Source organism: Capricornis sumatraensis, chromosome 8 (genome assembly GCF_032405125.1).
Source record: "Capricornis sumatraensis isolate serow.1 chromosome 8, serow.2, whole genome shotgun sequence".
NCBI classification, from domain to species: domain Eukaryota; kingdom Metazoa; phylum Chordata; class Mammalia; order Artiodactyla; family Bovidae; genus Capricornis; species Capricornis sumatraensis.
This window is the reverse complement of record NC_091076.1, coordinates 89,864,354-89,888,539: the sequence shown is the minus strand read 5'-3', so window position 1 is coordinate 89,888,539 and position 24,186 is coordinate 89,864,354. Positions and strand designations below refer to the sequence as shown.

Sequence of the window (24,186 nt, the reverse complement as noted above, 5' to 3'; positions counted from 1 at the left end):
GGCAGGGGGAGGGGAAGGGGGAGGGGGTGGGGGGCGGGCGCAGAGGACAGCGGAGCGGGCCGGACACTGACAGCTCCATCGCTCCCTCCCTGGGTTCCTACCCGAGTCCCCACTTCCCTCCGCCCATCGCTCCGAGCAGCATCTTCTTCAGACCCCTGATCCTCACTCCTGGGGTCGTCCTGCTTCCTAGGCTCCGTATAATTGCCTCCTCTCACCCACCAACCCAGGAAGTTTCTCCGCCCGCAGCCGGGAGTGGGGGTTGCTTTGCCTGGGCGGGTTTCTCCAGGGGTTCACTGGGTTGGGGGGCTGTCTCTAAGGGCTTCAGGTCCCGGAGAGACGCCTGCCACCCTTAGCCTGCTTCCAGGTGGGCTGCCGTCGCGTCTCGGCACCCTCTCTTCCCGTTTCCCCTAACCATGACCGAAATGAGCGAGAAGGAGAACGAACCGGATGACGCTGCCACCCACACCCCCCCGGGGACCGTCTCTGCCCTCCAGGAAACCAAGGTAACTCGAGAGGCGCGAGGCCTGGACCCCTGCCCTGTGCACCCCCAGCCGGGGCATCCTCCTCCCGACTCAGTTGCCACTGTGGCCTCCGGTGCCCTGGAGTCACCGTGGAAGGGCCCGTGTGGTCCCTAACGCTCCGCGCGGCGACCCAGGGGCAGTAGGTTCGGATGAGGGACCGCAACAGCTCCCGTCTCTCAAACACGACACGCCCTTGCGCGCGTGATGAGCGGAGCTCCCCCGCGACCCTCCAGGGAGGTTGTAACTCGGCTTTGTTGGAGGGAGTCGGCGCAGCGAAAGCGGAGGGAGAGTGTAGCGGTGTGTAGCGGGTGTGGGCCGGTGTACGCGCCCGAGTGTGCGCGCCAGGCGCACCTCTCCTGTATCCGCCAGGTCTCCGCCTGTAGCTCAGTCTGTCCCTCTCTCTCTGCCCGTGTCTCTCTGCCCGTGTCTCTACAACCTGTTTGTCTCTGCCTTAGTATCTCTCTGTGCGTCTCTCCCGGGTTCTCTGCGTGTTTATCTCAGAGTCTCTAGATGGCTGTCTCTGACCCGCCGCAGTCCGACATTCCCTCCTCCCAGCCCGGTTAGGCGACGTGAGCCCGCGGCCCCGGGGTGCGCAGCTTCCGAGTTCGCGCTGGGTGTTGCGGCAGCGCGGGCCATCAACGGGCGCGGACCCGCGGACTGTCGTTGCGGCTCCGGAGCAGAAAGACAGGCAGACCCACCCCCACCCTACCAGCGGGACGGGGGCTGGGTGGTAGTCGGGGCGTGGGGAGCGGGTAGAAGCAAAAAGGGAAGTCATCATAATTAATGAATGTCATAATCAACCCTAATTATGTATGATTGTTACTCCTGCGGGAGTCACAATGAATAAATTATTCCCCAGTGAAGTCAGGCGCAGCTCAGACTCCTGGCGCTGAAGGGGCTGGGGGCGGGGAGGGGGACGGAGAACACCACAGGGCTCACATTCTGCAACCCCCACCTCTAATCTATCCGCTGCCTCCCTAAGTTCTAGATGCTGGCCCGCAAGAAGTTATGTGGGAAGCAACCTGAGCAGGGTCCCTGGGGATGGGGAGAGAGGGGGCAGTGCTCTCTGCCCCCTCCCCAGACTTCAGGCCAAGGTTACCCTTTCCTTTCCACCCTGGTAATTGGTTCCCACTTGGCTTCTGTTACCCAGATGAGGAGGGGGGCAGCCCGGACCAGAAATGGGTGCCATCTTGGGCTCCCCGTGGTATCACTAGTTCATCTATAGCTATTTCTCATGCCCATCCTCCTCCCAATTCTGTCTGGACTACTTCCCAGGATATGAGGTTAATTCAAGGTCAAGGTCATCCAGGGAATGACCAAGGAAAGATGAGTAAGGCCAGAGTGGATGGAGTCTGGCTGAGGCACCCCCAGGTAGGCTTCCCGTCCCTAAACTGGAGGAACCCAGTGGGTCTCCATGTCCAAGACTTCGGATTCATGCTTGACCTCCTGCTCCCTTCTGAGAACTGGAAATCTTGGGCTCTCAGGCCACAGAGTTAACTCCCCTTCAGAGAGTCAAATCTACTGGGAGAAGAATGAGGTGTTGAGGTGGGAGGATATTGCTTGGAATAACTGTGACAGTTTCTTTTAAGCAGAGGGTCCCAGGAACAGACCCCATTCTGACCTCAGTTGCCTTCTTATCACCCTGGACAGAAACATACAACCTCCCTGCTTGCTTCCCAGAGCACTGGGGGCCTCTCAGGTCCTGCCCTGTTTCCCACACCAAGGCCTGGCCACTCCGCCCCTCCTTAAGGGCTTTCTGAAGGCAGGCAGGAGTGCTGGGCAGCGCTGCCTCAGCAATCTGCAAGCTCAGCTGTGTGGGGAGGGGGCTGCCAGGGCCTGGCAGATCTGTGCCTCCTTTCTCCCAGCCCAAGGACCACCTCATTCCATCACCTCTGGATCTGAGCCATGGGGATCTGAGGAGCAGGGAAGGAAGGGAGTGTACACCTGACCTGGTCCCTCTGTACCAGGTCAATTGGATCCCTGCCCCTTTGCCCGCCTCCCTGTACCTACCTCACTTATGAAGGGCTCCATAATAACAACACGGGCTGGGCTTTGGCTTTGAGGGGAAGGCACTCAGGAGAGCAGAGGTGGGGAGAGAGAATTCAGAACGTTTGCCAGCCTCCTTCCATCCCCCCATCTCAACTTGTCCAAGGAAGCTTCTGTCTTCAGACTGTGGGGGTGGAGGGGAAGGAAGGGAGAGGGTTGGTTGCTGCCCACCCAGCTCAGTTTGAGGCAGGTACGACAGAGGAGGCTGGTGCCTGTTAGGCTGTGAAGCCAACATTCCAGACTTATTTATCAGTGTTTGGGGGTCCCTGGGAATTTCTTGCAGCCCAAATTCAGCCTCCTGCCCACTCTAAGGCTGGTGTTACTCCTAAACCTAAGGTACTCAGTGAGCTTCCTAGTGTCAGCATTGCCCTCTCTGGGTCCCCATCCCATCCTACTTCATGGGGTCTGCCATCACCCCTCTGCCATTCTTGGGAAAACCTTGTCATGCCAGCTCTGCCATCTGAGTCAGCTTGTGTCACATTTGCCAGTTGCCTGATACCTTTTCAGGAGCTGGTGGGAACTGAGGGAAGAAAGGACCATCCAGGGTGTGGAGAGATGGGGAGGAGGCAGGCAGGCCAGGTCCTGCCTCCGAGGGGACTCAGAATGACAGGCCTGGTGGTCCAGGCTCCAAGCCAGACAAGCTCCTGGTGCTTTGGCGGTGATTGGGTGGGAGGTGGGGAGGAAATGGGATGCAGATGTGCCTGTTTGCCAGGGTATATGGCAACTTCTCCTGTCAGGGAATGGGTCCTGGGACAGTAGGGGCACCAAAAAGATAGTGGTGGGGAGGTCTTCCCTGGAAACGAAAAGTCCCAGGAGTGGAAATACCTGGCCAGGCTGAGCCCAGATGGGTTTGGGTGGCCAAGGCTGATGTCTCTGGAGTGGGCAGGCATTAAGCCATTTGGCAGAGATGCCTGCACCTGCCCTCCAGCCACAGCCTTTGACATCTGCCAGCCACCCAAGGTGTTATTCCTTCCTGCCTCTCTACCCTCCTGGGATCTGGGGCAGAGTCGGGACTGCCCCAGTGCTGGGGAACAGTCTGTTCCAGAGGCCTCTGGTCCCCTGCAGCGGTGGCTTCTGGCACTAAGGCCAGGCAGGGACCAGGAAAGGGCACAGGCTGGACAGAAGGGAGGCTTGAAACCTCATCCTGTGAGGATTACTTTGGAAGTAATGGCCTCAGAAGCGGGGAACATGATTGATGTCTTCAAATATTTGAAGAACTGATGTGCGGAAGCGGGAGTAGCCCTTTCTGGAGCCAAGGGAGGAACAAGGGCCGATAGGCAGGGAGGCGGGTTTCAGCTCTATATAGGGAAGCACTTTCCAGCGATTGCAGCTGCCCAAAGATGGAATGAGTGTCCCAAGAGAGGGTGTTCTTGCCATCACAAGAGATGACCAACAGAGTCAGACGGCAATTCCAAGGGGCTGTGGCCAGAGTGGTGCAGGTGGGCACTGCTCCAGGTGGCCACTCTTTCTAAGCTTACATCTCATGACAAGCCCGTGGCACAACTGAGGGGCAGAGGTGAGGGCCAAGGCAGAGGGCGCCTTACTCCTTGGGCTCAGTAGCCAAAGCCACTAGTTCAAGCCCCAGCTCTGCTCCTTAGCAGCTGAGGACGCATGATGAGTGAGTAATTTAACCCCTCAGTTCCTCATCCTGAAAAGTGGGACAATAATTGTCACTACCTCAGAGGATGGTTAATGAGATGCTGCATATCCATTCCAGGACTCTGATAATAACCACCTCTCATTATGTTTATAAAGTTAGTTGTTTTGTTTTTTAATATTCATTTATTTTGGCTGCACTGGGTCTCCATTTTAGTTGCATCATTCAAACTCCTAGTTGCGGCATATGGGATCTAGTTCCCCAACCAGGGATGGAGCCTGGGTCCCCTCCCTTAGCCACTGGACCACTAGGGAAGTCCCCCATACATTTAGGTTTTTGCTTTGGGGTTTTCAGGTTCTTGCTTTCTGTCTTGCTTAGAAAGCACCTAACACTGACTCCTTCCTCTTGGGGGTAGGGAAACTGAGGCTCAGAGAGAGGAAGTGAAGTGACTTGCCTTCAGCAGCAGGTTTCATTTTGCCCCCTACCCTCAGCTCGTCCTCCCAGAGGCCTCCTGTGCTCAGTGCTTACAGCCCCTGGGCAGAGTAGCGGCTGGTTCACCAGCCTCCAGGCCTGTCAGAGCCTCCAGAGCCACGTTTGGCCCATAGAACACATTTGTGTTCTAATTAATTGTCCCTCTGGGCCTCCACCTCTGCCCCAGCACCCTGGCATCTGGGGCCTGGGGCCCTGCTTCTCAGAGACACACAAAGAAGCCCACAGTGCTGGCCAGGAAACTGGATTTGGAAGGAGGTGGGCAACTCAACATGCCAGTCACCCCAGGGCTCTGTCTGGCCTTTCAGCTGGCACACCAGGACCCGCCTCGTGCCCAAACATTTCCCCCTCTGCTTCCCCTTTGTCCTGTGGCCTGCTGGCCTCCCCAGGGCTAGAGGGGTCTCCACTTCCATCCTCTTGGCATGGCTGCCAAGCTGGCAGCCATGGCACACAGGTTGCCTGGTATCCCAGCTTGGAACCTGGGCCAAGTCTCCTGCCCTATGTCCCCTCCCCCCATCTTTTTTTTTTTTTTTTTTGTAATCATTGGTGAAAAGAAGTGGGCAGGAGAAAGGGCTCTGAACAGGAGGTGAGTGGGGCAAGGGTCTGGGTAGGGCGGTCCAGATTTCATTCCAGGCAGAATAAGGGTGTGTTTGGGTGAGCAGTAGAAATAGCTCTTTGTCATTGTTATTCCGACACTAAATCGTGTCCGACTCTTTGCAACCCCATGAACTGCAGCACACCAGGCTTCCTTGTCTTTCACCAATTCCAGGAGCTTGCTCAAACTCATGTCCATTGAGTCAGTGATGCCATCCAACCATCTCATCCTCTGTGGCCCCCTTCTCCTCCTGCCCTCAGTCTTTCCCAGCATCAGGGTCTTTTCCCATGAGTCAGCTCTTCACATCAGGTGGCCAATGTGCTCCAGCCTCATGCAGAATCCACCCTATGCTCCAGAACATGCACTCTGTTTAGGGTTCAAGCCACTTGCTCATCATTTATTCCACAAACATGGAATGAGCATCTTCTATGTGCTGAAGCCCATTATGGGGATTTGAAACAACTTTCCCTGCTCTCCAGGGGCTCACAACCTCCTGGAGGAGTGAGAAGTAAATGACAAAACATAAACCTGATCAGAGCTCTTTACTAAAAGGAATCCCTACAGAAGAGATAGCTCCCCCCAGGAAGAATAGTCACAGGAAACCCTGGAGGATAGAAAGCGAGACTTAATTGGATAAGTCAGAGAAGAGGACAAGCATGTCAAACGCTCAGAGGCATAAAATACAGATGAGTTCAAGTCATTACGTCTGAACTCAGGTGGAAGGCATGGGGTGGAAGGGTGGGTTTGGCCAAGTAGTAGTGCCCTGGCAGGCACAAAGGCCTTGACTGAGTCCTGAGGAGCCATGAATGGTTTTTGCATCGTCAGGGGTCACCTTCCTGCTGCATGGAGAACAGGTGGGGATGGGCCAGGTGCAGGCAAAGAGTTATAGCCTTGAACAGACTGAGGGTGCCAGAGCCTGAACTAGGGCAGGGCTCTGGGGGTGCTGAGAGGTTGCAAGGGATGGGCTGGAGAGGTGTTTCAGGGGGAGAATCAACACTGAGGAAGAGGGTCCAGAGCGACCACTCCCCTCTTCCTGTGCAAGAACTGAGGACCTGGCATGTTTTGTTTGGCCCCCAAAGTATTATTTTGTTAACTCAAGTAAATGGCACACCCATTCAACGAAATTCCTGTGTGGCCATAGAAAAAGAATGCTGAAACTCTTTGTGTACTGGTATGGAATCATTTCCAAGATTTACTGTTAAGTGAAAAAAAGCAAGGTACAGGAGAAATAGTATACTGCTATTTCTGCAAAGAAAAAAAGGGAATAAAATCTCTTGAATTTGTTTCTATTCAATTTCACATAAGAGTCTCAATTTCTTAACTGACTTTTTTTTTTTTTTATGGCCACGTGGCATGGGGGATTTTCCCAAGACCATCCCTCAACCCCCTCATCACCCCCAACCCCCACTCCCCACTGTGGAAACACAGTCTTTTTTTTTTTTTTTTTTAATATTTATTTGGCTGCACCAGGTTGTAACTGTGGCATGTGGGATCTTTGATCCTTATTGCGGCAGACAGACTCTTAATTGTGGCATGCTGGATATAGTTCCCTGACCGGGGATCGAACCTGGTCCCCCTGCATTTGGAAGTTAGGTATCTCAGGCACTGGACCACCAGGGAGCTCCCTGGAAACGCAGTCTTAACCATTGAACCACAAGGGAAGTCCCTCTTAACTGACTTTAAATCTCACAAGTTCATTAAGTGGATTAATTTTTTTAAATTAAAAAATCACATTTATATGGAACTTCCCTAGTGATCCAGTGGTTAAAACTGTATGCTCCAATGCAAGGGGCACAGGTTCGATCCCTGATGAGGAAACTAAGATTACACATGCCGTGTAAAATAAAATTACCAAGAAAAAGTTACATTTATAAAAAAAAGTCTAGATTTCTTTTTAAAAATTGGGAACCCTAGCAACGCTGAGCTGCTCATATAGACTAGCCTCAGCTGGTAGAGGAGACCAGCAGCTACTTGCTGGCCATACAGTTTGCCACAGTCCCCACCACTCCTAATTATGCCTGTCCAGTCAGAACTCCTTTGCTAGAGGAGTTTCCCTGCCTGGCTCTTGTGGGCACCTGGGGTGGTGACCTACCTTCTGGAACTTGGCAGCCTCTCTCTCAGGAGAAGCTTTGTATCACCTCTGGCTCTCACCTTCAGGCTGCTGCTGGCCAAGGAGAGACCCCCGGGAGCCAGCTCCCTCCAGGCTCACCATCCCTCTTCCTCTCTCAGCTCCAGTGGTTCAAGCGCTCTCTTTCTCTCAAGACCATCCTCCGAAGTAAGAGCGTTGAGAACTTCTTATTTCGCTCCGGCTCTGAGCTTAAGTGCCCCACCGAGGTGCTGCTGACGCCCCCGACCCCGCTGCCCCCTCCTACCCCACCACCAGCCTCCGCAGACCGGGGCCTGCCCACCCCCACCCCATCCCCCTGCCCAGTCCCACGCCCCTTGGCACCACTCAAACCAGTGAGGCTGCACAGCTTCCAGGAACACGTCTTCAAGCGAGCCAACCCCTGTGAGCTGTGCCACCAGCTCATTGTGGGTAGGTGCTTGGGTGGCAACAGAAGGGGCCAGGGTGGGTGTGGGGAGTGGGCCCATGCAACGGACTGCCTGATGTCGAGGCTCCAGCTATTCATGGTCCCCAGACCTAACTTTGCCCCTCCACGCGGGCGGACACATAGCACCCTTGAGAGTGGGTGGGGTCTCAGGATTTACTAACAACTCAGGCTTCAGAGTCAGCTCCACCCTGACTGTATCGGGGTCAGCGCTCAGAGCTTGGCCCCAGGCTGGCATGAGGAAGCCCAATCCCTTGCTCCCCCCACGCCCTAACCTCCCTCCGTTGCTCCTTCCCCACGGATGTAGCCCATCTTGACTACCCCCTGTCACTGACCGCCCGTCTTGTTCTTCCCAGGAAATTCCAAGCAGGGTTTGCGGTGTAAGACGTGCAAAGTCAGCGTCCACCTCTGGTGCTCCGAGGAGATCTCCCAGCAGCAATGCCCAGGCAAGACGGTGAGTGGGCACCGCCTGGAGATGGCTGACTCATGCTCCCAGGCTTGGCTTCTGGGGCTCTGAGTGCCACTCAGGGCTGATTCCTCAGGTCGAGGGGTGCTTGGGCTTGGGGAAGGCCAGGCTCTCGGAGGCCGTGACCTCTCCATACCCTCTCTCTGCCTGCTTTTGCCACAGTCCTCCTCCTTCCGCCGCAACCTCAGCTCCCCACTCCTGGTACATGAGTCTCCACCAGCCTGTGCCATGAGCAAGGGGTCCCCACCCACTGGTGAGTGTCCAGCATTGCCCCTCATCCCTGCGGTGTGAGGAGAGACCCACACACTCCTCAGACGGGCTTTGAGTTACACTGGCACTGCCTGTCCTTGGCACTGCTACCACTCCCTTTTAATTTTTTTAGATTTCTCTTCATCTTCCCCTCCCCCTAATTCTTTGGATATTCCTGTCCTGAAGGTAGAGTGGATTCATCTGTTCACCCATCCATCCGTCCTTCAACAAAAGCTTTATAGAGCACCTGCTAAGCGCCAGGCACTGTGCTAGACACAGGAGTGCAGTCCTAAAGAAGGTGGCGCTCGTGGTCTAGTAAGGGAGCTAGACACGCAATAGATAGTCACACAAGTCATCAGTGAGCCACCATTTGGTGAATGCCTGAAACCGAAGGATGGGAAACAAAGGGAGGACAAAAAGGCATCCACCTTATCCGCAGAGACCAAGAAGGCATCCAGGAGACCTGAAGGGAATAGGGAATTAACCTGAGGATCTGGGGAAGACCAGTGTGGACAGAAGGCAGGCCGGAAGCAGAAAGGGGCAGAAAAAGGACAATGAGGCTGGGAGTGAGAAAGTGAGATAGAACTCTGGGCGCGGGGCCTTAGGGTCCCTTTTAAGAGTGTTCTTTGAACTTTATTCTTTTTTTTTTAAGTTTAATTTATTGAAGTATAGTTGATTTACAACATTGTGTTAATTTCTGCTTTACAGCAAAGCGATTCAGTTATATACATTCTTTATATATATATACACATTCTTTCTCATATTCTTTCACATTATGTTTTATCACAAGATATTGAATATAGTTCCCTGTGCTATTCAGTAGGACCTTGTTGTTTATCTCTTCTCTATATAACGGTTGGTATCTGCTAATCCCAAACTCCCAGTGCATCCCTCCCCCACCCCTCCTCAGTAACCACAAGTCTTTGGATTTTATTCTAAGGTCAATTTTTGTGTTTTTACAAGAGCATTCTGGCTACTATGTGGATTGGAGGGGCTGGAGAGAAGCAGGGAGACCATGGGGAAGCTAGGATGGTTGCCAGTTTGGTAACTTGGATCAGGCTGGCAGTCGTGGAGATGGAGAGAAGTGAGCAGATGCTAGACTTGTTTGGGAGGCAGGACGAGGTGATGGAGTGAACATGGGCAGTGCAGAGGGCGAGGGGTCGAGGATGCTTCAGGCTTGTGCCTGGGTACCATGGGAGGACATGGAGTTCTCACTGCAATCAGGGAGACCTGGGAGGGGCAGGTGAGGGACATGCAGAATTCACTTTAGGGCTGGCTGAGCAGGGCAGCCAGCAGGGCGGCCAGCAGGGCAGCCAGGTGCCCGGCCTTGATGGTGACTCCTCGGCAGGGGCCAGCGGGAAGGTAGACCCTGTGTACGAGACCCTGCGCTATGGCACCTCCCTGGCCCTGATGAACCGCTCCAGCTTCAGCAGCACCTCTGAGTCCCCCACAAGGAGCCTGGTATGGGGAACACCAAAGGGAGGGGGCAGGGGTCCCAGAGGGTCGGGGGCTGAGCCCTCCCCTCTCTGTGTCCCCAGAGCGAGCGGGATGAGCTGACGGAGGATGGGGAGGGCAGCATCCGCAGCTCAGAGGAGGGCCCTGGCGACAGCGGTGAGTGGGGTTGGGGAGCAGGGGCAAGAGCGGAGCACAGTGGGGGCCACCACCTGCAGCCTCACACTCTGGCCCCACCCTGGCATCTGCAGTATTCACAGCCCCAGCCGAGAGCGAAGGGTCAGGACCAGAGGAGAAGAGCCCAGGACAACAGGTGAGGTTGGGGTGGCGCTGAGCCTCGGCCGGCCAGGTGGAAAGGGGACATCCTTCTCCTTGTCACTGATCCCTAGGTGGGTGAGAGTATGCTGAATAGGAGTCTCACTGTGCCATCATTTATCCTCAGTCTACAGGGATGGGCAATGCTAGGGTCAGTAGGCATGGGAGGCAGGGGTGTTACCCCTCCCAGCGCTGACCCATGCCTGTTGAGCCCACTCCTACTCCCAAGGGTGGGCAGTTCCAGGGCAGCAGGCAGAGGAGGTGCCCCCTTCCCATCCCTGGCCCAGTCCCTCAGGGGTGTGTGGGCACAGCAGACAGGAGACTCTGACCTCTCTCTGTCACTGTCCCATATCCTAGCCCCCGGGTAGGCAAGATCAGGGGAAGGGGAGGGTGGGTGGAGTAATAAAGGTGTCCTTCCCCCACCATGACCCTGAGCTTCTTCGCAGCCCCCCAGGCCTGCCCTCCGGAAGGATGTGGGGCCCATGTACTCCTACGTGGCACTCTACAAGTTCCTGCCCCAGGAAAAGAATGACCTGGCCCTGCAGTGAGTCCCCCAGCTGCCCCGCCTCTCTCCCACCCCCACCCCGATCCCAGGGGCTGCCTGCCTCCAACCTCAGGGCCCTGCGCTCCCAGACCTTGCAACACGAGTGTGAGGGGGACCTTCAGGAGCCTCCGCCTGGCATGCTGGAGGCTACTGAGCCCCCAGATGAGACAGAGGGGCCAGAGTCCAGGAGGCTTGGTACCGATGCCCGGCCTCTGTCCTAGATAGTGCCTGTGTACCTATAGTCACACAGAGGCCATCGAGTGCCCTTGCAGGGGACCCGGGGGTCTAGGACTGTTGGGATGCAGGGCAGGCAGGTCCCTCCTGCCCCACATGCTGCCCCCTCCCCCCCACGCTCTCTTGTCCCAGGCCTGGAGACCGGATCATGCTGGTGGATGACTCTGATGAGGACTGGTGGAAGGTGATGTGGCAGGGTGGGGAGCAGAGGGTGAGCGGGGGTAGGCACCCGACTAGCCCAGACCCATGGAGGGCACTGTCCCTAACACCCACCCCCCTTCCTCCACGACCTAGCCAGGCCTAGGCTCACCCTCAGCTCTTGCCTTTACTTCTCCCCTCCGTGCCCCAGTCTTGGCCCTCTGCCTACCTTGTGCCCTTCCCAACCCAGAAGCCCCCCAACTAAAGGCTCAAACACAAAGAACCCAGGATCTACAGGATGATGGCCTTGGCTCTGAGTGGATATTAGGTCTAGAGAAAGCAGCTGGGGTTGGGGCGGCACAGCGCTCACTGCCAGCCTCATTCCAGGGCAAGATCGGCGACCGGGTTGGCTTCTTCCCAGCTAATTTTGTGCAGCGGGTGAGACCAGGCGAGAACGTTTGGCGCTGCTGCCAACCCTTCTCCGGGAACAAGGAACAAGGCTACATGAGCCTCAAGGAGAACCAGGTGAGGACCTGGGCCCTGCATGGCTGCAGAGGCTGGCGTAGGAGGGAGATAAGTGGCAGGAACGTGGGCGAGCACCCTGGAGGAGGAGGAGGCTTGGAGCCTGGGGGCAGGAGGGAGGGCAGATTAGAAGCAGTGGGACAGGGGACTTCCCTGGTGACCCAGTGGTTAGGATTCCAGGGTTTCACTACCATGGGCTAGGTTCAATCCCTGGTCGGGGAACTGAGATTCTCACTAAGAAAAGAGAGAAGAGGCAGCAGTGGGACTGCTGGGAACCGGGGCTGGTGGCCAACACGGGCATGGGCTCAGTTATGTTAGTTAGACAGCTGGGGGAAGAGCATTGGTGTAGGAGTCCAGAGGCTTAGGTCTGAACGTTATTGTCAACCACGGGCAAGTCCTTTCCCCACTGTTACCTCCTCTGGGAAACGGGGAGTTTGTCAGGGGCATTAGACCAGCTGATCTCAAAGGTCAGCCCCGAAGTGCTGCTCCGTGTCTGCTGTCCGCTTGGTTCTTGCTGCTGTGTCCTGGATTCTCATGGGATCTGCTCCCATCACCCCGGCTCCAGCCACATCTGATGCTGGTCCCATCATCCCTTGGGATAGGCCCCATGGGAGGCATCAGCAGGACTCGGGGCCAGGGAGGCAGGCAGTGCCAGGCCTCAGCGTTGTGTCTCTCCCGCTCAGATCTGTGTGGGTGTGGGCAGGAGCAAAGATGCTGACGGCTTCATCCGCGTCAGCAGTGGCAAGAAGCGGGGCCTGGTTCCAGCCGATGCCCTGACCGAGATCTGAGAGAAGCCAAGAGAACCCAGAAGCCGCCTCTGCCCGTGCCCAGCCCTCCTAGCTTCTGGCCCCTCGGGGGGTTCCCTCTGCTCCTCTCCCAGGGGCCATTCACCATGGCTTGGGAGCTTTCTGTACTGAGAAAGGTGTTACTTCTGGGGTCCTGGGGTGCCCTGAAGAGGTTGCAGCTCTGAGACTTGGGGGTGGGGAGGAGGAGAAAGTGGGAGGCAATGGCAAAACTCCAGGTGGGTCCCCCCGGTCCAGTTGCCATGCAGAGTCCACAGCCCTGAGAGGAAGCTCCTGAGGAGCGTCTGGGCTGCCTCTTCCAGAGAGCCTACCCCTGCCCCCCACACCTTTGCATGCCTGACACCGCTCTCCTCACAGAGCCTCTGCTTGGGCCCTTGTATGTGTGACCCTGCAGCCGTCACTTTGGGAGTGGGGCCCTCCTGGGTCCCTCAGCCCCAGCTCTGGGTGGGGAGGGAGCTCAGGGCTGTGGGAGGACCCTGGTCTTATCACCTCCGTCACTCCATCAACTCTCAGGAAAGTTCTGTGGCTCTCTCTCCTGTTACTTGAAACTTGGGTGGACAGAGGAGGGGAGGGCTGAGGTCTGGGGAGAGTGTGGCAAATCAGAGGCTGTCCCCTCCAGTAGGACAGTCACCACAGAGCAACCTCACTCTACCCTTGTTCACTGGGAGAGGACACATCCAAGAGCGGCCTGCACACAGAAACCCACCGGCCCACCTGATCAAAACAATCCCCATTTCACTGTCAGGACTCTGAACACTCAGTTCCCGTCCCAGGCCTTGCCAGGCCTGCCCCAGGAACCCCACCCTCAGGACTGACCCTGCAATAGCCCTCCCTTACCCCTTCACTCGGGGCTTTGTGGGGGACAGGGCTGCCGTTGCAGGGGGCCCTTTTTCTGGCTGCATCTGGTCCCTTTTCCAGGACACAGCCCTGGGAGGAAGCAGGAGTGGGAGACAGACAGTGAATTCTGTTTGACCACCAGAAAGGGAAGGGGGTAGGCATGCTGGGGGAGGGGGTGTGTGGGGACACGCAAAGAGGACCCCTCCCTTGCAGGCTGCTTTTTCTCTGGTGCCAACCTCCCTTTCCTCCCCAAGCTCTGAGCCTCCTCTTGTGCCCTTGATCGTGCCAGTCAATGCCACCCCCATCCTGGGCACAGTCACACCCTCCCATGTGGTGGGAGGGGCACACGCTCCTACCCACTGGCCCCTGCCCCACCTCTCCCTCGCAGAGGGGAAGGAACTCAAGCCACACTGCCCTGTTTGCTGCCATGAGGCCCCCCCCAGCAATATCCCAGGGGCGGGCCCAATGCCCACTGTACATGAGGCTGCATGAGGAGTCTGCTGGGGCATTGCTGAGCCCCCAGACTCCTAATTAAATGTTTCTTGTCCCAACCTGGCTGTTCTGTGTATCTATCAGCTTGGGTCAGAGGAAGGGAAGGGGTGGGCGGGGCCTGGGGGTGTGGCGGGTGCGGACCAAAATAGGAGAGAGTCTGAAGGTGGAGAATGCGTTCACCTCTGAGAGGAGGGATACAGGGGCTGGGCTGGCCCCGACAGTGAGGGTCGCCACGCCTCCTCACTCCAGATCTGAGGAAATGGAGGAGGAGGTTTGGGGGACGCTGGAGGGAGAGAGAGTGGGGCTGCGGTCATTTTCTAGACCGATGTGGACCTGCGCCGCGCAGAGGGCGGGCATGCACCTCCGCGTTTCTGCCCACCCAGAGCTGCCTCCGGAGACCAGCCGAACCCAGGGTCTGGCGGCCTCAATATCCACCCGAGTTCAGCCTCGCCCCCGCAGCCCCCTAAGCCCGAGGCAGATACGTTGGCGGACCGTGCGGCCCTGAGATGACTCAATCACGCCCATCATTGGGAGCCTGGCACAAGGCGGCCCCAGTGGCGCCCCTCCCGCCGCGGTGCCCGCCGCCCACCTGCTCGGCAGAGCCGCCTTTCCCCTCCGGCACGCCGGGCCGCGTCATAGCCCAGGCGAGCACGTCCTGGGCTATTTATAGACAGAGGGGCGCGCGGAGGGAGGGAGAGGCGGGCTGCGGAGGTGCCAGGGCAACCGCGTGCCGCCAGAATGCAGAACGGGTGGGGGGCCTGTTCCTCCGGATAGGCACCCATCCGGTTCTGCCCTCCAGACCCCCACCCCCAAATCAAGATGGGCCAGGTGAGACCAGTCCCTGGGTCCCCAGCCATGCTTGCGTTGGTCCCTTTCATCCAGGAATGCTGGGGGAGGGGAGGCAGCAGAGGAGCAGGAGGAAGGTGACTCCCCTTCCTAGGACCCTTGCTGGTGGGATTGGATAAAAGGGTCACAGACCCAGTGGAAAGGCTTATAAAGAGGGGAACTCACACAAATAGACACCTGCTGTGTCTGGGAAACTGTGCCAGGACTTACTTTATCCTCTTAAGGACCCAGTGAGAAAAGTGGTGGTGTCCCCTTTTCACAGATGATGGAACTGACTTCTAGAGATATTAGGTGGCTTGCCCATGGTCAAACAGATTATCCAGCCCAAACTTGTCCCTTTTTTACACGGAGCAGCTGAGGCCCAGAGCAGACTCATTACTTGCCCAAGGTCACCCAGCAAATTAATGGTCGAGCTGGTTTCAGAAATTCTATCTCTTGCTTCCCAGTTCAACTCTTCCCCAACTTGACCCTGGGTTCTTCAGGGCCTTAAACCAGTATGATGGAAACAGAGACCCCTGGAGATGCTGGAGGGGCTCCAGGGGTCAAGACTTCACCCCCTGGAGACAGTCAGAGACTTTCAGCCAAACCTTCTGAACACTCGCTTGTGTCCGTACCAGCCGGCAGCTGGCCTGGACCCCCGCCTCCCGCCAGCTCATTTGCCGCACTGCTGAACACAGCAGCTTTCTCGGGTGGCTGAACCACCCTACAGCAGGCTCACAGCCTGGGGGCTGGGAACAGCTGGTGCCCCCGCTGTAGCTGCGGCGCTCCTTTGTGGCCACTCTGGGGGTGGCAGGAGTAGCAACACCATTGGCCTGGGGTGGAGGATGTTCAGCAACCTCCTGGTGGTGCCCACCCACCATTTGGCTGTTGTCTGTGCCCTCTGTCCCCCGACCTCAGCCTGAGCTTTTCCTGGGCACCCTGAGGGATTAAGGTTATCTAGGTTTAGGGGAGATGCAAAAAGGGGGTAAGTCTGGGGGCCAGAAACATGAGGCCTAAAAGGGCAGAAAGATGGAAACCAGAGATGGAGGCAGGGAGATGCAGAGTAAGGCCCCCCCATCTTACTAGCCCTGCTGCCTCTGGCGCCTTCAGCCTTCCCCCCTCCCCCACCTCCTTAACACCCCCTCCCCAGTGCTTAGGATGTTGGGGGCACCTGCTCAAGAGTGCGAGGAAGACAGCGCATACCTCCAGCCTCATCTCTCCCTGTGCTTTGGGGAGCCAGCCCAGGTGGTTCATCTTTTCACCTCAGAGCGAGCACCAGGGACCTTAGCCTTTCTCCAGGCACAGCAGCTGTGCTTGTACCTGTCAGGTGCAGCCCACTCTGAGTCACCCTCCCCCTCACCCATGCACATCTGAAGGAATCAAAGGTGGGTGCTGGTGTTCAAGCCAAGCTTGGATTCTGGGGGCCCTTCCAGGCTTCAGTTTCCTTCTCCAGAAATGGACTTGCTTAGGGAGTCTTTACTTGGGGCCATGAACCCCTTTAAAGGGTATGCAAAATTATATGATGGGACCAGTTGCAAGCTCTTGAGAGAATGGACGTCTTTTTCTCTTGGCTGTGTTGGGTATTTGTTGCTGCACGCGGGTTTTCTCTGGTTGTGGTGCGTGGATTTCATTGCAGTGGCTTCTCTTGCTGCGGAGCACAGTCGCTAGCGTGCGAAGGCTTCAGTAGTTGCGGCGTGTGGGCTCAGTAATTGTGGCTCATGGACTTCTTTGCTCTGCAGCATGAAGAATCTTCCAGAACCAGGGATCGAACCTGTGTCCCTTGCATTGGCAGGTAGATTCTTAACCACTGGACCATGACGAAAGTCCTGAATGGACATGTCATTGCATTAGAAGTTCTCAAGGCTCCAGGACTGGAAGAGATCCAGTGATTACTTTAGGGGATCTGTCTGCTGAGGGGGCCCTCCCAGGCACTGCCTGGAAAGGGGTTAGAGGCCGGTGGTGGAAAGAGGTAACCTTAGCCCTGGAGTGAGCTTCAGAAAGAAGTGATTAAATGCAAGCCTTCCCAAGAGATAGGCTCCTACAACCTAATCCGTCCCTCCCCCTCCCTTCAGCCCCTCACCAAAGTAAGGCAGTTTCCTATATCTTCAGTGACCTGTGGTCTGGCTTGCCTTGTGGCTCAGATAGTAAAGAATCTGCCTGCAGTGCGGAATACCTGGGTTCACTCCCTAGGTTGGGAAGACTCTGGAGAAGGAAATTGCAAGCCACTCCAGTATTCTTGCCTGGAGAATCCCATGGACAGGAGCCTGGTGGGCTACAGTCCATGGGGTTGCAAAGAGTCAGACACGACTGTAGGACTACCATTTAACTTCGTTTCGGTGACCTGTGAGGGAATAGCACCATCTCCTGGTCCATGATGGCAACCCTTTTCTGTGCGGGCGACTCAGGAGCCCCAGTGAAGGTTCTAAATGTCCTTCCTGTCATCTCTTTCTTGCCTGGAGAAGGTGGAGGTGGGTGGCCTTCATGCCCTTCTTCCTCTGGTCCAGGCATGGGAAGGCGTCTCATGCTCCAGGCAGCTTGGGGATAGCCCTTCCTCCAGGCCACAGCTTCCCCATTTGGAATGACAGGCTTACAGCAGGTCCTATGGACACACTATGCACAGGCTGGTATGGTGGCAACCCCAAATCAGTGTTCTCTCAGCCCAGGTTCTGATGCACATGGGTGGTGGTCGAGGTTGTCTGGACTATTGTGTCTGCGCCTCCCTGCCTTGGGTTACCCATCTCCCTACCTGTCCAGACTGGACTAGGAGACTACAGGCAGAGATGGGGACAGGTCTGCTGCCCTCAAGATCACTTTAGCCCTGCCTTTCCCACACCAAATGCAGATTATTACACACCCTGAAGACCCCTTCCTGGCCTTCTCATTATTCCAAAAGAATTCCTCCTGAAGACAGGTGGAAGGCAGGGAAGTAACCAGGAGGGGCACCAGTCATAGCTGTTCCCCTTTCCTTCCCACTTCTCACCGGGGCTGACACTTCTGTATTTAATTGGTTGACTGATCCCTTCCACCCTCAAACTGTTACCCACTCAAGATATTCAAGTCAGCTCTTCCAGGCATCCTCCACTGTGACTGGATCCTTTTGACCATCAAAGACATCTCTTGCCCAGTCTTCCAAAGCTTGAGGCCTGGGAACCAAGCCAGGTTATTCATCTCAAATTCATTCTCCCCATCCCTAATGATGCAACACTAATTCAGGCTGAACAGGTGACTCCTAACACGTGGCTTAACCTCTTCTGAAAATGGAGAAGCAAATATACTATTTTATGATGTTAGACAATCAATGCAAGTCAGTGTAAATGCCTCAGTATTTGGCTCATAGAGCACATACTTTATTGAAAAATTTATTGGTTATTACTACCATATAACAGGGAAAATAAAACCTACTTCTCATTTGCAGAGTATAAAGTTAACCCAGAATAGCTTTGACAAGTGTGTGTTATGTGCCTTTGTTCCAACTCTTGCCAAGAAAGTCTTTTTTGTACCTTTTGATGGGCTTCCCTCATGGCTCAGCTGGTAAAGAATCCACCTGCAATGCAGGAGACCTGGGTTCCATCCCTGGGTTGTGAAGAATCCCCTGGAGCAGGGACAGGCTACCCACTCCAGTATTCTGGCCTGAAGAATTCCATGGACTGTATAGTCCATGGGGTTGCAAAGAGTTGGACACGACTGAGCAACTTTCACTTTGATGGTTATAAAGCAAAAAACAAAAACAGGAAACAGTACTGATAAGGACAGGAAAGAAAAAGGTTTAGAAATTTAAAATAGGGATGCTCAAGATGATGGCTTCAGTTCTATCTCAATAAGTCTGTCTAAAGAGCTCAGGCAGCAGCCAGCGGTTCAGGTTCAGATCATATCTTCTGGACCAGTGGTGGTTCAATCCCCTGTCCTGGGGTTCCAAGGCAGCAGACTGCAACTTTGAACCTCAGTGCAGTTGAGGAGCACAAGCATACTATTTTCTGTTGCTTTTAATTAATGTGACAACTCACAACTGAATACCAACCAAAAACCAACATCTGAGGCCACTCATACTCTGCTCTAAAGGGCAGTTTTGAGGCACAATATCTGAACCCTGGGTAGAAGGCATTCCTCCCCTCCCTTCAAAGTACGCCCCACATGCCATGGATGGAGGGGGCATGAGCCTGACCAGAGGCTAGGAGTCAAGGAAGCAACACACCAGGAACCCAGGGAAGGGTCTGTATCCCAGTCCTCAGTTCTGGTCCTGTAAACAGTGAAAACCCCACTGAAGACTTTGGAAGCAGAGAGTTAGGCAGATAAAGGCTTGTCTTTTATTGAATGAGTGATCTATGCAATTGCCGAGGCCACTATGTACAGAGAAGAGGGGGAGAACTTTATTTCTTGGTCTCTTCCTCCTTGGACAGAGTCTTGATGATTTCCTCCTTCTTGGCCTGGAGCCGCTCTTCACGGCGCTTGCGCGCTTCCTTGGTCTTAGACCTGCGGGCCTCAGCCTGGTCCCTGGAAAAGAGAAGATGGGTGAGCTGCTGGGGACACCAAAAGCTGAGTCAACTAACCAACAGCCCCACACTATCCCAACACTGATGGTGGGTGGTGCGTGGGTGTGTACAGACACAGCAGTATGTATCTCTAACACAACAGCTGGACAGACTGCATGGAAGTTAAAACTAGACATTAGCATATTTTAAATGCCTCAGAACTTACGCCAGAAGCTTCTTGCGAGCCTTGTCTGCCTTCAGCTTGTGGATATGTTCCATGAGAATCCGCTTGTTTTTGAACACGTTACCCTTCACCTTCAGGTACAGGCTGTGATACCTGTAGGGTACAAGGGTTATTAAGAGATTCTGGTCAGCAATGGCATCAACAGAGGTGGGCCTGTGATCTGCTCTTCTACACAAGGCCCCTAAGCATGAAGAGTTCCTGTCCTCTCCCTTCTTGGTGCAGAGGATTCTTTCCCTCATCCAAGACTTTCTGCACAATTAGGAGACAGAGAGCTCACTTGGCAGATCTTGGGCTACCCTGATGGTGTATGCAGGGAGGATCAAATGGAAGAACTTTCCTAAGAAAAGTGTAAGACACATGGCTCTCCGCCCAAGGCCAATGAGACAGCTTGCATCTGTGTAAAGAATAAGTCATCAAATCAGCAATGGATCTTGGTGAGCCCAAGAGAAGGTACTTACATGTGGCGGTCAATCTTCTTAGATTCACGGTATCGTCTGAGCAGCCGGCGCAGAATTCTCATCCTCCTCATCCACGTTACCTTCTCGGGCATTCGAGCATTGGCGGTACCCTTTCGCTTACCTAGGAGGAAGAAGAGTCAGGATCACCATAGTGCATCTGGGTTACTAGAGCCAGCTGATTAGTTGCAACAAGAGCAACTAACTTCTGCAACACTGAGTCATGTACCAAGAGTCGTACCTCATCTTAAGTAGCATTATTTCCATTTCACAGATGATCTCAAGTATTAAACTTCTTTCATTTACTCAATTTTCAAAAAAGCAGAAACAAGGCAATTATCTTTCATTCACTTCAGGCAGAATGTGAATACGCCAAGGCATGCACTGAGGCAGCCTGCACCAGGTAAGCTGGAAGATCTTAAAAGGCGGTGTGACCTTCATCTCCCCAGATCATGCTGACTTTACGAAGTGATGTTAGGATTTATACGAAGTGATGTTAGGATTTATACGACGACATTTCCCAAGTATCCAGTAGAATCCTTGGCAAGGTATAGGTGCTCAATAAATAAGACCTCTTTCTACCAATACCATCAATTCCCACACCAGTGCCAACATTCTGATTTGCAGACAGAAAAACACACCAAGCATCATGGACTAAGAAAAGGGTTCAAAATAAGTCAGAATGGGGAAAGATTCTGAATCTATCCCAGTCTAGATTTAATCACCTATCTTTCCCTGAGTCTTGGAATAAACAGAACGTACTTACCTATACCCATATGCCTGCCCTTCCGGCGAGCCAAGGTGTTTTTCCGGCATCGAGCCCGGGAATGGACAGTCACAGGCTTCCGGATGATCAGCCCATCTTTGATCAGCTTCCGGATCTGCTGGCCTGGGAAATCACAATATACCTGGTCAGTCAGGTGGGCCCTAATCCCACCCGGCATAACTGAAGAGTCCAAACAGGACATGACAGAGGCATGGCTCACATCCCTGGTTTTCAAAAATGGTGCCAACAGGGGGACCTTCTATTTCTTTCCTAAAAAAAACAAAAACAAAACAAAAAAGACTTCTATCCTTTTAAATGCTAATAGCACTCAAAATATATGTATTTGGAGATATGTGATCAAAACAGTATACAGATATGACCTAGTCCTTCAGATTGTGTTTCACCTATTAGCTACCAGTCTAAAATAAGGATTTTCTGAGCACATATTACAATACCACAAACCCAAACAGAAAAAGAATTTCCCTGATACTGACAAAGACTCCTGCTAAACGTTCATCAGCTCCTGAAGCTTCTCACAGGCCAATCTGTACACTTCCTTAAAGAATTCTGTTAGGTCAGTTCAGCCAGAAACCCCCTAACCTATTTCCTCTTAAGATTTTTCTTTATTTAAAAAAATATTTATTGTAGTTGACTTACAATGTTAATTTCTGCCGTACAGCACAGTGACTGTTGTACATATATATACACACACACACGTTTTCATATTCTTTTCCATTATAGTTTGTCGTCCTCTTAGTAATTTTTCATCCACTGACCCCCTTCACCGTGCTCCTTGGCTATAAATTCCTACTTGCCCACTGTATATTCTGATTTGAACTTCCCAATTCATCACTTCATTTCCTTGGCCATCTCTACACCACAGCCACCCCTGCCCCTCCAGCCGAGTCCCTGTACTCTCTCTCCAAAAATTTCTCACATAGCTATAAAACAGAACATCCACTCTAGTGATATTTATTAATGTTAACACAGAGTGGTTGCCATCAATTTCCATCCTGTCATTCTGGCAAAGGTCAGGAAGAGAACCTCTGGCAATCCGTATTTTCATGACTCCTCCATTTTATGTGACTCCCCCCCCCCCAAACCGGACTGTAAGCTAGGCTATGTTAACAGTCAACACAGTTGTCACCTTTCACTGCACAAAGGATGAGAAATGGGGAGGGTAAAGAAGGAACGCAGACCCCAAGAACTCACGGGAGTTGGCATTGGCGATTTCATTGGTCTCATTGGGGTCCAACCAGACCTTCTTCTTGCCACAGCGAAGGACACTGGAGGCAAGCCTCTTCTGAAGCCTGAGCATACTGTGACGAACAGAAAACACTCTCAGGTCCTGGAAACCATACCTGGGCGCATCCCCAACAAAACCTGCTCACCCCACGTAGACAACGTCTGTGGGTCTGTTTTCCCCTCTAGAAAATAAGATTAACGAATCAAACTGGAATGTAGAGTGAGCTGACGCCTTTTCTGGCACCCAGCACGAAAAATAGTGTTTAACGTGAAGAATATGTGGCCAGTGGACTGTTTCCTCAGCTCGTTTTTATCTCAGCAATAAACTAGCTTTAAAAGTTTTCTTAATGATGGTTCTAAGGGGCAGAAGACATCAAAATGCTAGGATCGCCTCACTTTTGGCAGGCAGAGGCTTGGGGCCTATTTGCGGCCTGTCCTATTTCACATGGAAGCAGAGATGAGCTCGGAGTCACAGATTGCCCCAGCGAGTTAAGGGGGCCACGGCCCAGTCCCCGCCGCCGCCTTTCCTCTGCCCGAGTGGGTCGCCTCAGACACGTGCAGGGCGCGTAGCCAGCCCTCCCCCGGCCTAGAGTTCCCGGGACGTCCCCCTACCCACCTCCCCTCGAGGCCGGCCGCTAGTGTGCTCCGGTTACCCCAAGCTCCAGGACCAGCCGCTTCAGGGAAGCCTCTGCCCTGTCTTTTCCCGTATGGGCCGCGGTACCGAGCCCCGCAAAGCAAAAATCAACCAGAATCCAGCACCCGAAAGCGCTTACCTCATGGCCGCTGCCGCAGCGGCGAAAGGAAAGATCTTGCCCTCGCTAGGCTCCTCCCATTATCTGTGAAGGGGAGAGTCCATCACCCGTTCCGCTTTCGCCCGTATTCCCGTTCGGTCCTTTCATATTCCGCCACCTTATACTTACTTATATATTCTGAAAAGACCCAGAATAATAGAAGTCTAACATCAGGAGTCGGTTTTAAACTTTAAAACATGGAAAATATCCCCCTTCGGTATGCCAAAGTGGTATAGTCCGACTTCCTATCAGGCATGCGCAGCGAGGGTAACCGATGACGTGGGTAGTGGAAGCCGGAAGTCAGCTGGATTGCGCAGGCGGGATAAAGGGGCTTTGCTAGAGTGGCCTACTCCTCCCAGGTGTAGTGGGTTCTGTGGAAGGATGTTTTATTAATGGGGGTAGGGGGGGCGGGGAGGGGGGAATGAAGCAAGAGAGAATGAGCTCAGATACCAGACAAAAGCAACCTTTTATTCACTCTCCCAGTAACTGGGGAGCCCTGGAGTGCAGGACATTAGTTTTTGAGCCACTGTGGTCCTTAATTACTTAGTGCCTCCATTTCCTCCTCTGTATAGTGTATCTGTATAGTTATATCTAATTTGCAAAAGAAGGCGTTAAGACAAGCTCCATGATTGCAGGAACCAGTCTTGGGTTTGGCTCATACAGCTTGGCACATAAGTAAGCACTTGAGAAATAGCAAGTGAGTGAAAGAATAGTTGGAAAGTCTTTTTAAAAAATCAAACGACAGGACCTCTCATAGTTCCTTCTTCTTGCTTCAGAGAACCGATGGCTTGGTTAAGAACCCAAGGAGAACATTCCCGGGTCCAAGAAACATAAAGCTGAGTTCTGGTTCTAACTCCTTACTTTGCTCCAGCTGGTAACCCCATATCTATCATCTGAACTTTCCTGGCTGCTACATAGAGCATGCATGCTAAGTCACTTCAGTCGTGTCCTACTCTTTGTGACCATTTGGGCTGTAGTCTTCCAAGTTTCTCTGTCCATGATATTCTCCAGGCAAGAATACAGAAGTGGGTTGTCATTTCCTCCTTCAGGAGATCTTCCTGACCAGGATATCGAACTTTCTTCTCTTATGTCTCCTACATTAGTAGGTGGGTGCTTTACCACTAGGGCTAGCTGGGAAGCCAGCTAAATAGTGCTGATGAGGTCCAAAAGAGGAAGGGAAAGAAATTCCCTGATGGTCCAGAGGATTTGACTCTGTGCTTTCACTGTCTGAGGGCCCAGGTTTGATCCTCGGTCAGGGAACTAGGATCCCACAAGCAGTGTGGTGTGGCCATCCTCACCCCCTCAAAAAAAAAAAAAAGAGGAAGGGAATCAAAATTTATGCCACTTTCTCACAATAGAGAAATTGAAAACCCAGGTCTTTCTACAAAACCCAGGCCTTCTCTCTCATACCAGGCTCTCTTGTGTCCAAGGGAAAGATGGGAGCCCTGCTTAGGGTTGGATCTTAGGGCTGACCCACACCTGTTGCAAAACCCAGGGTGAGAAGGAGGAGTCAGTGTATTCCACAGACTCCCCTCCAGCAGA

The 24,186-nt window shown here is 53.8% G+C and overlaps 2 protein-coding genes across 3 annotated transcripts; one reads left to right on the top strand and one right to left on the bottom strand.

Annotated features, from left to right (window-relative positions):
- Positions 1-413: 413 nt before the first annotated feature.
- On the top strand, positions 414-12,505 carry STAC2 (SH3 and cysteine rich domain 2). Its single transcript, XM_068978800.1, has 11 exons — positions 414-503; positions 7,478-7,784; positions 8,154-8,251; positions 8,426-8,516; positions 9,861-9,973; positions 10,051-10,132; positions 10,216-10,277; positions 10,726-10,823; positions 11,190-11,241; positions 11,583-11,720; positions 12,401-12,505. Exons 1-11 carry the CDS (start codon positions 414-416, stop codon positions 12,503-12,505), a joined length of 1,236 nt encoding a protein of 411 aa, XP_068834901.1.
- A 6,446-nt stretch (positions 12,506-18,951) lies between these two features.
- Positions 18,952-22,647, bottom strand: RPL19 (ribosomal protein L19). 2 transcript variants are annotated; one of them, XM_068976468.1, is made up of 6 exons: positions 22,627-22,647; positions 21,821-21,927; positions 20,609-20,731; positions 19,846-19,966; positions 19,370-19,480; positions 18,952-19,165 (listed from the first exon to the last, which is right to left on the bottom strand). In XM_068976468.1, the coding sequence occupies exons 1-6, from the start codon at positions 22,629-22,631 to the stop codon at positions 19,042-19,044; spliced, it is 591 nt and encodes a 196-aa protein (XP_068832569.1). In that variant the 5' UTR covers positions 22,632-22,647; the 3' UTR covers positions 18,952-19,041. The 2 variants fall into 2 exon arrangements, with proteins under 2 accessions (XP_068832569.1, XP_068832570.1); XM_068976469.1 differs by lacking the exon at positions 22,627-22,647 and adding an exon at positions 22,470-22,572.
- Positions 22,648-24,186: the final 1,539 nt, after the last annotated feature.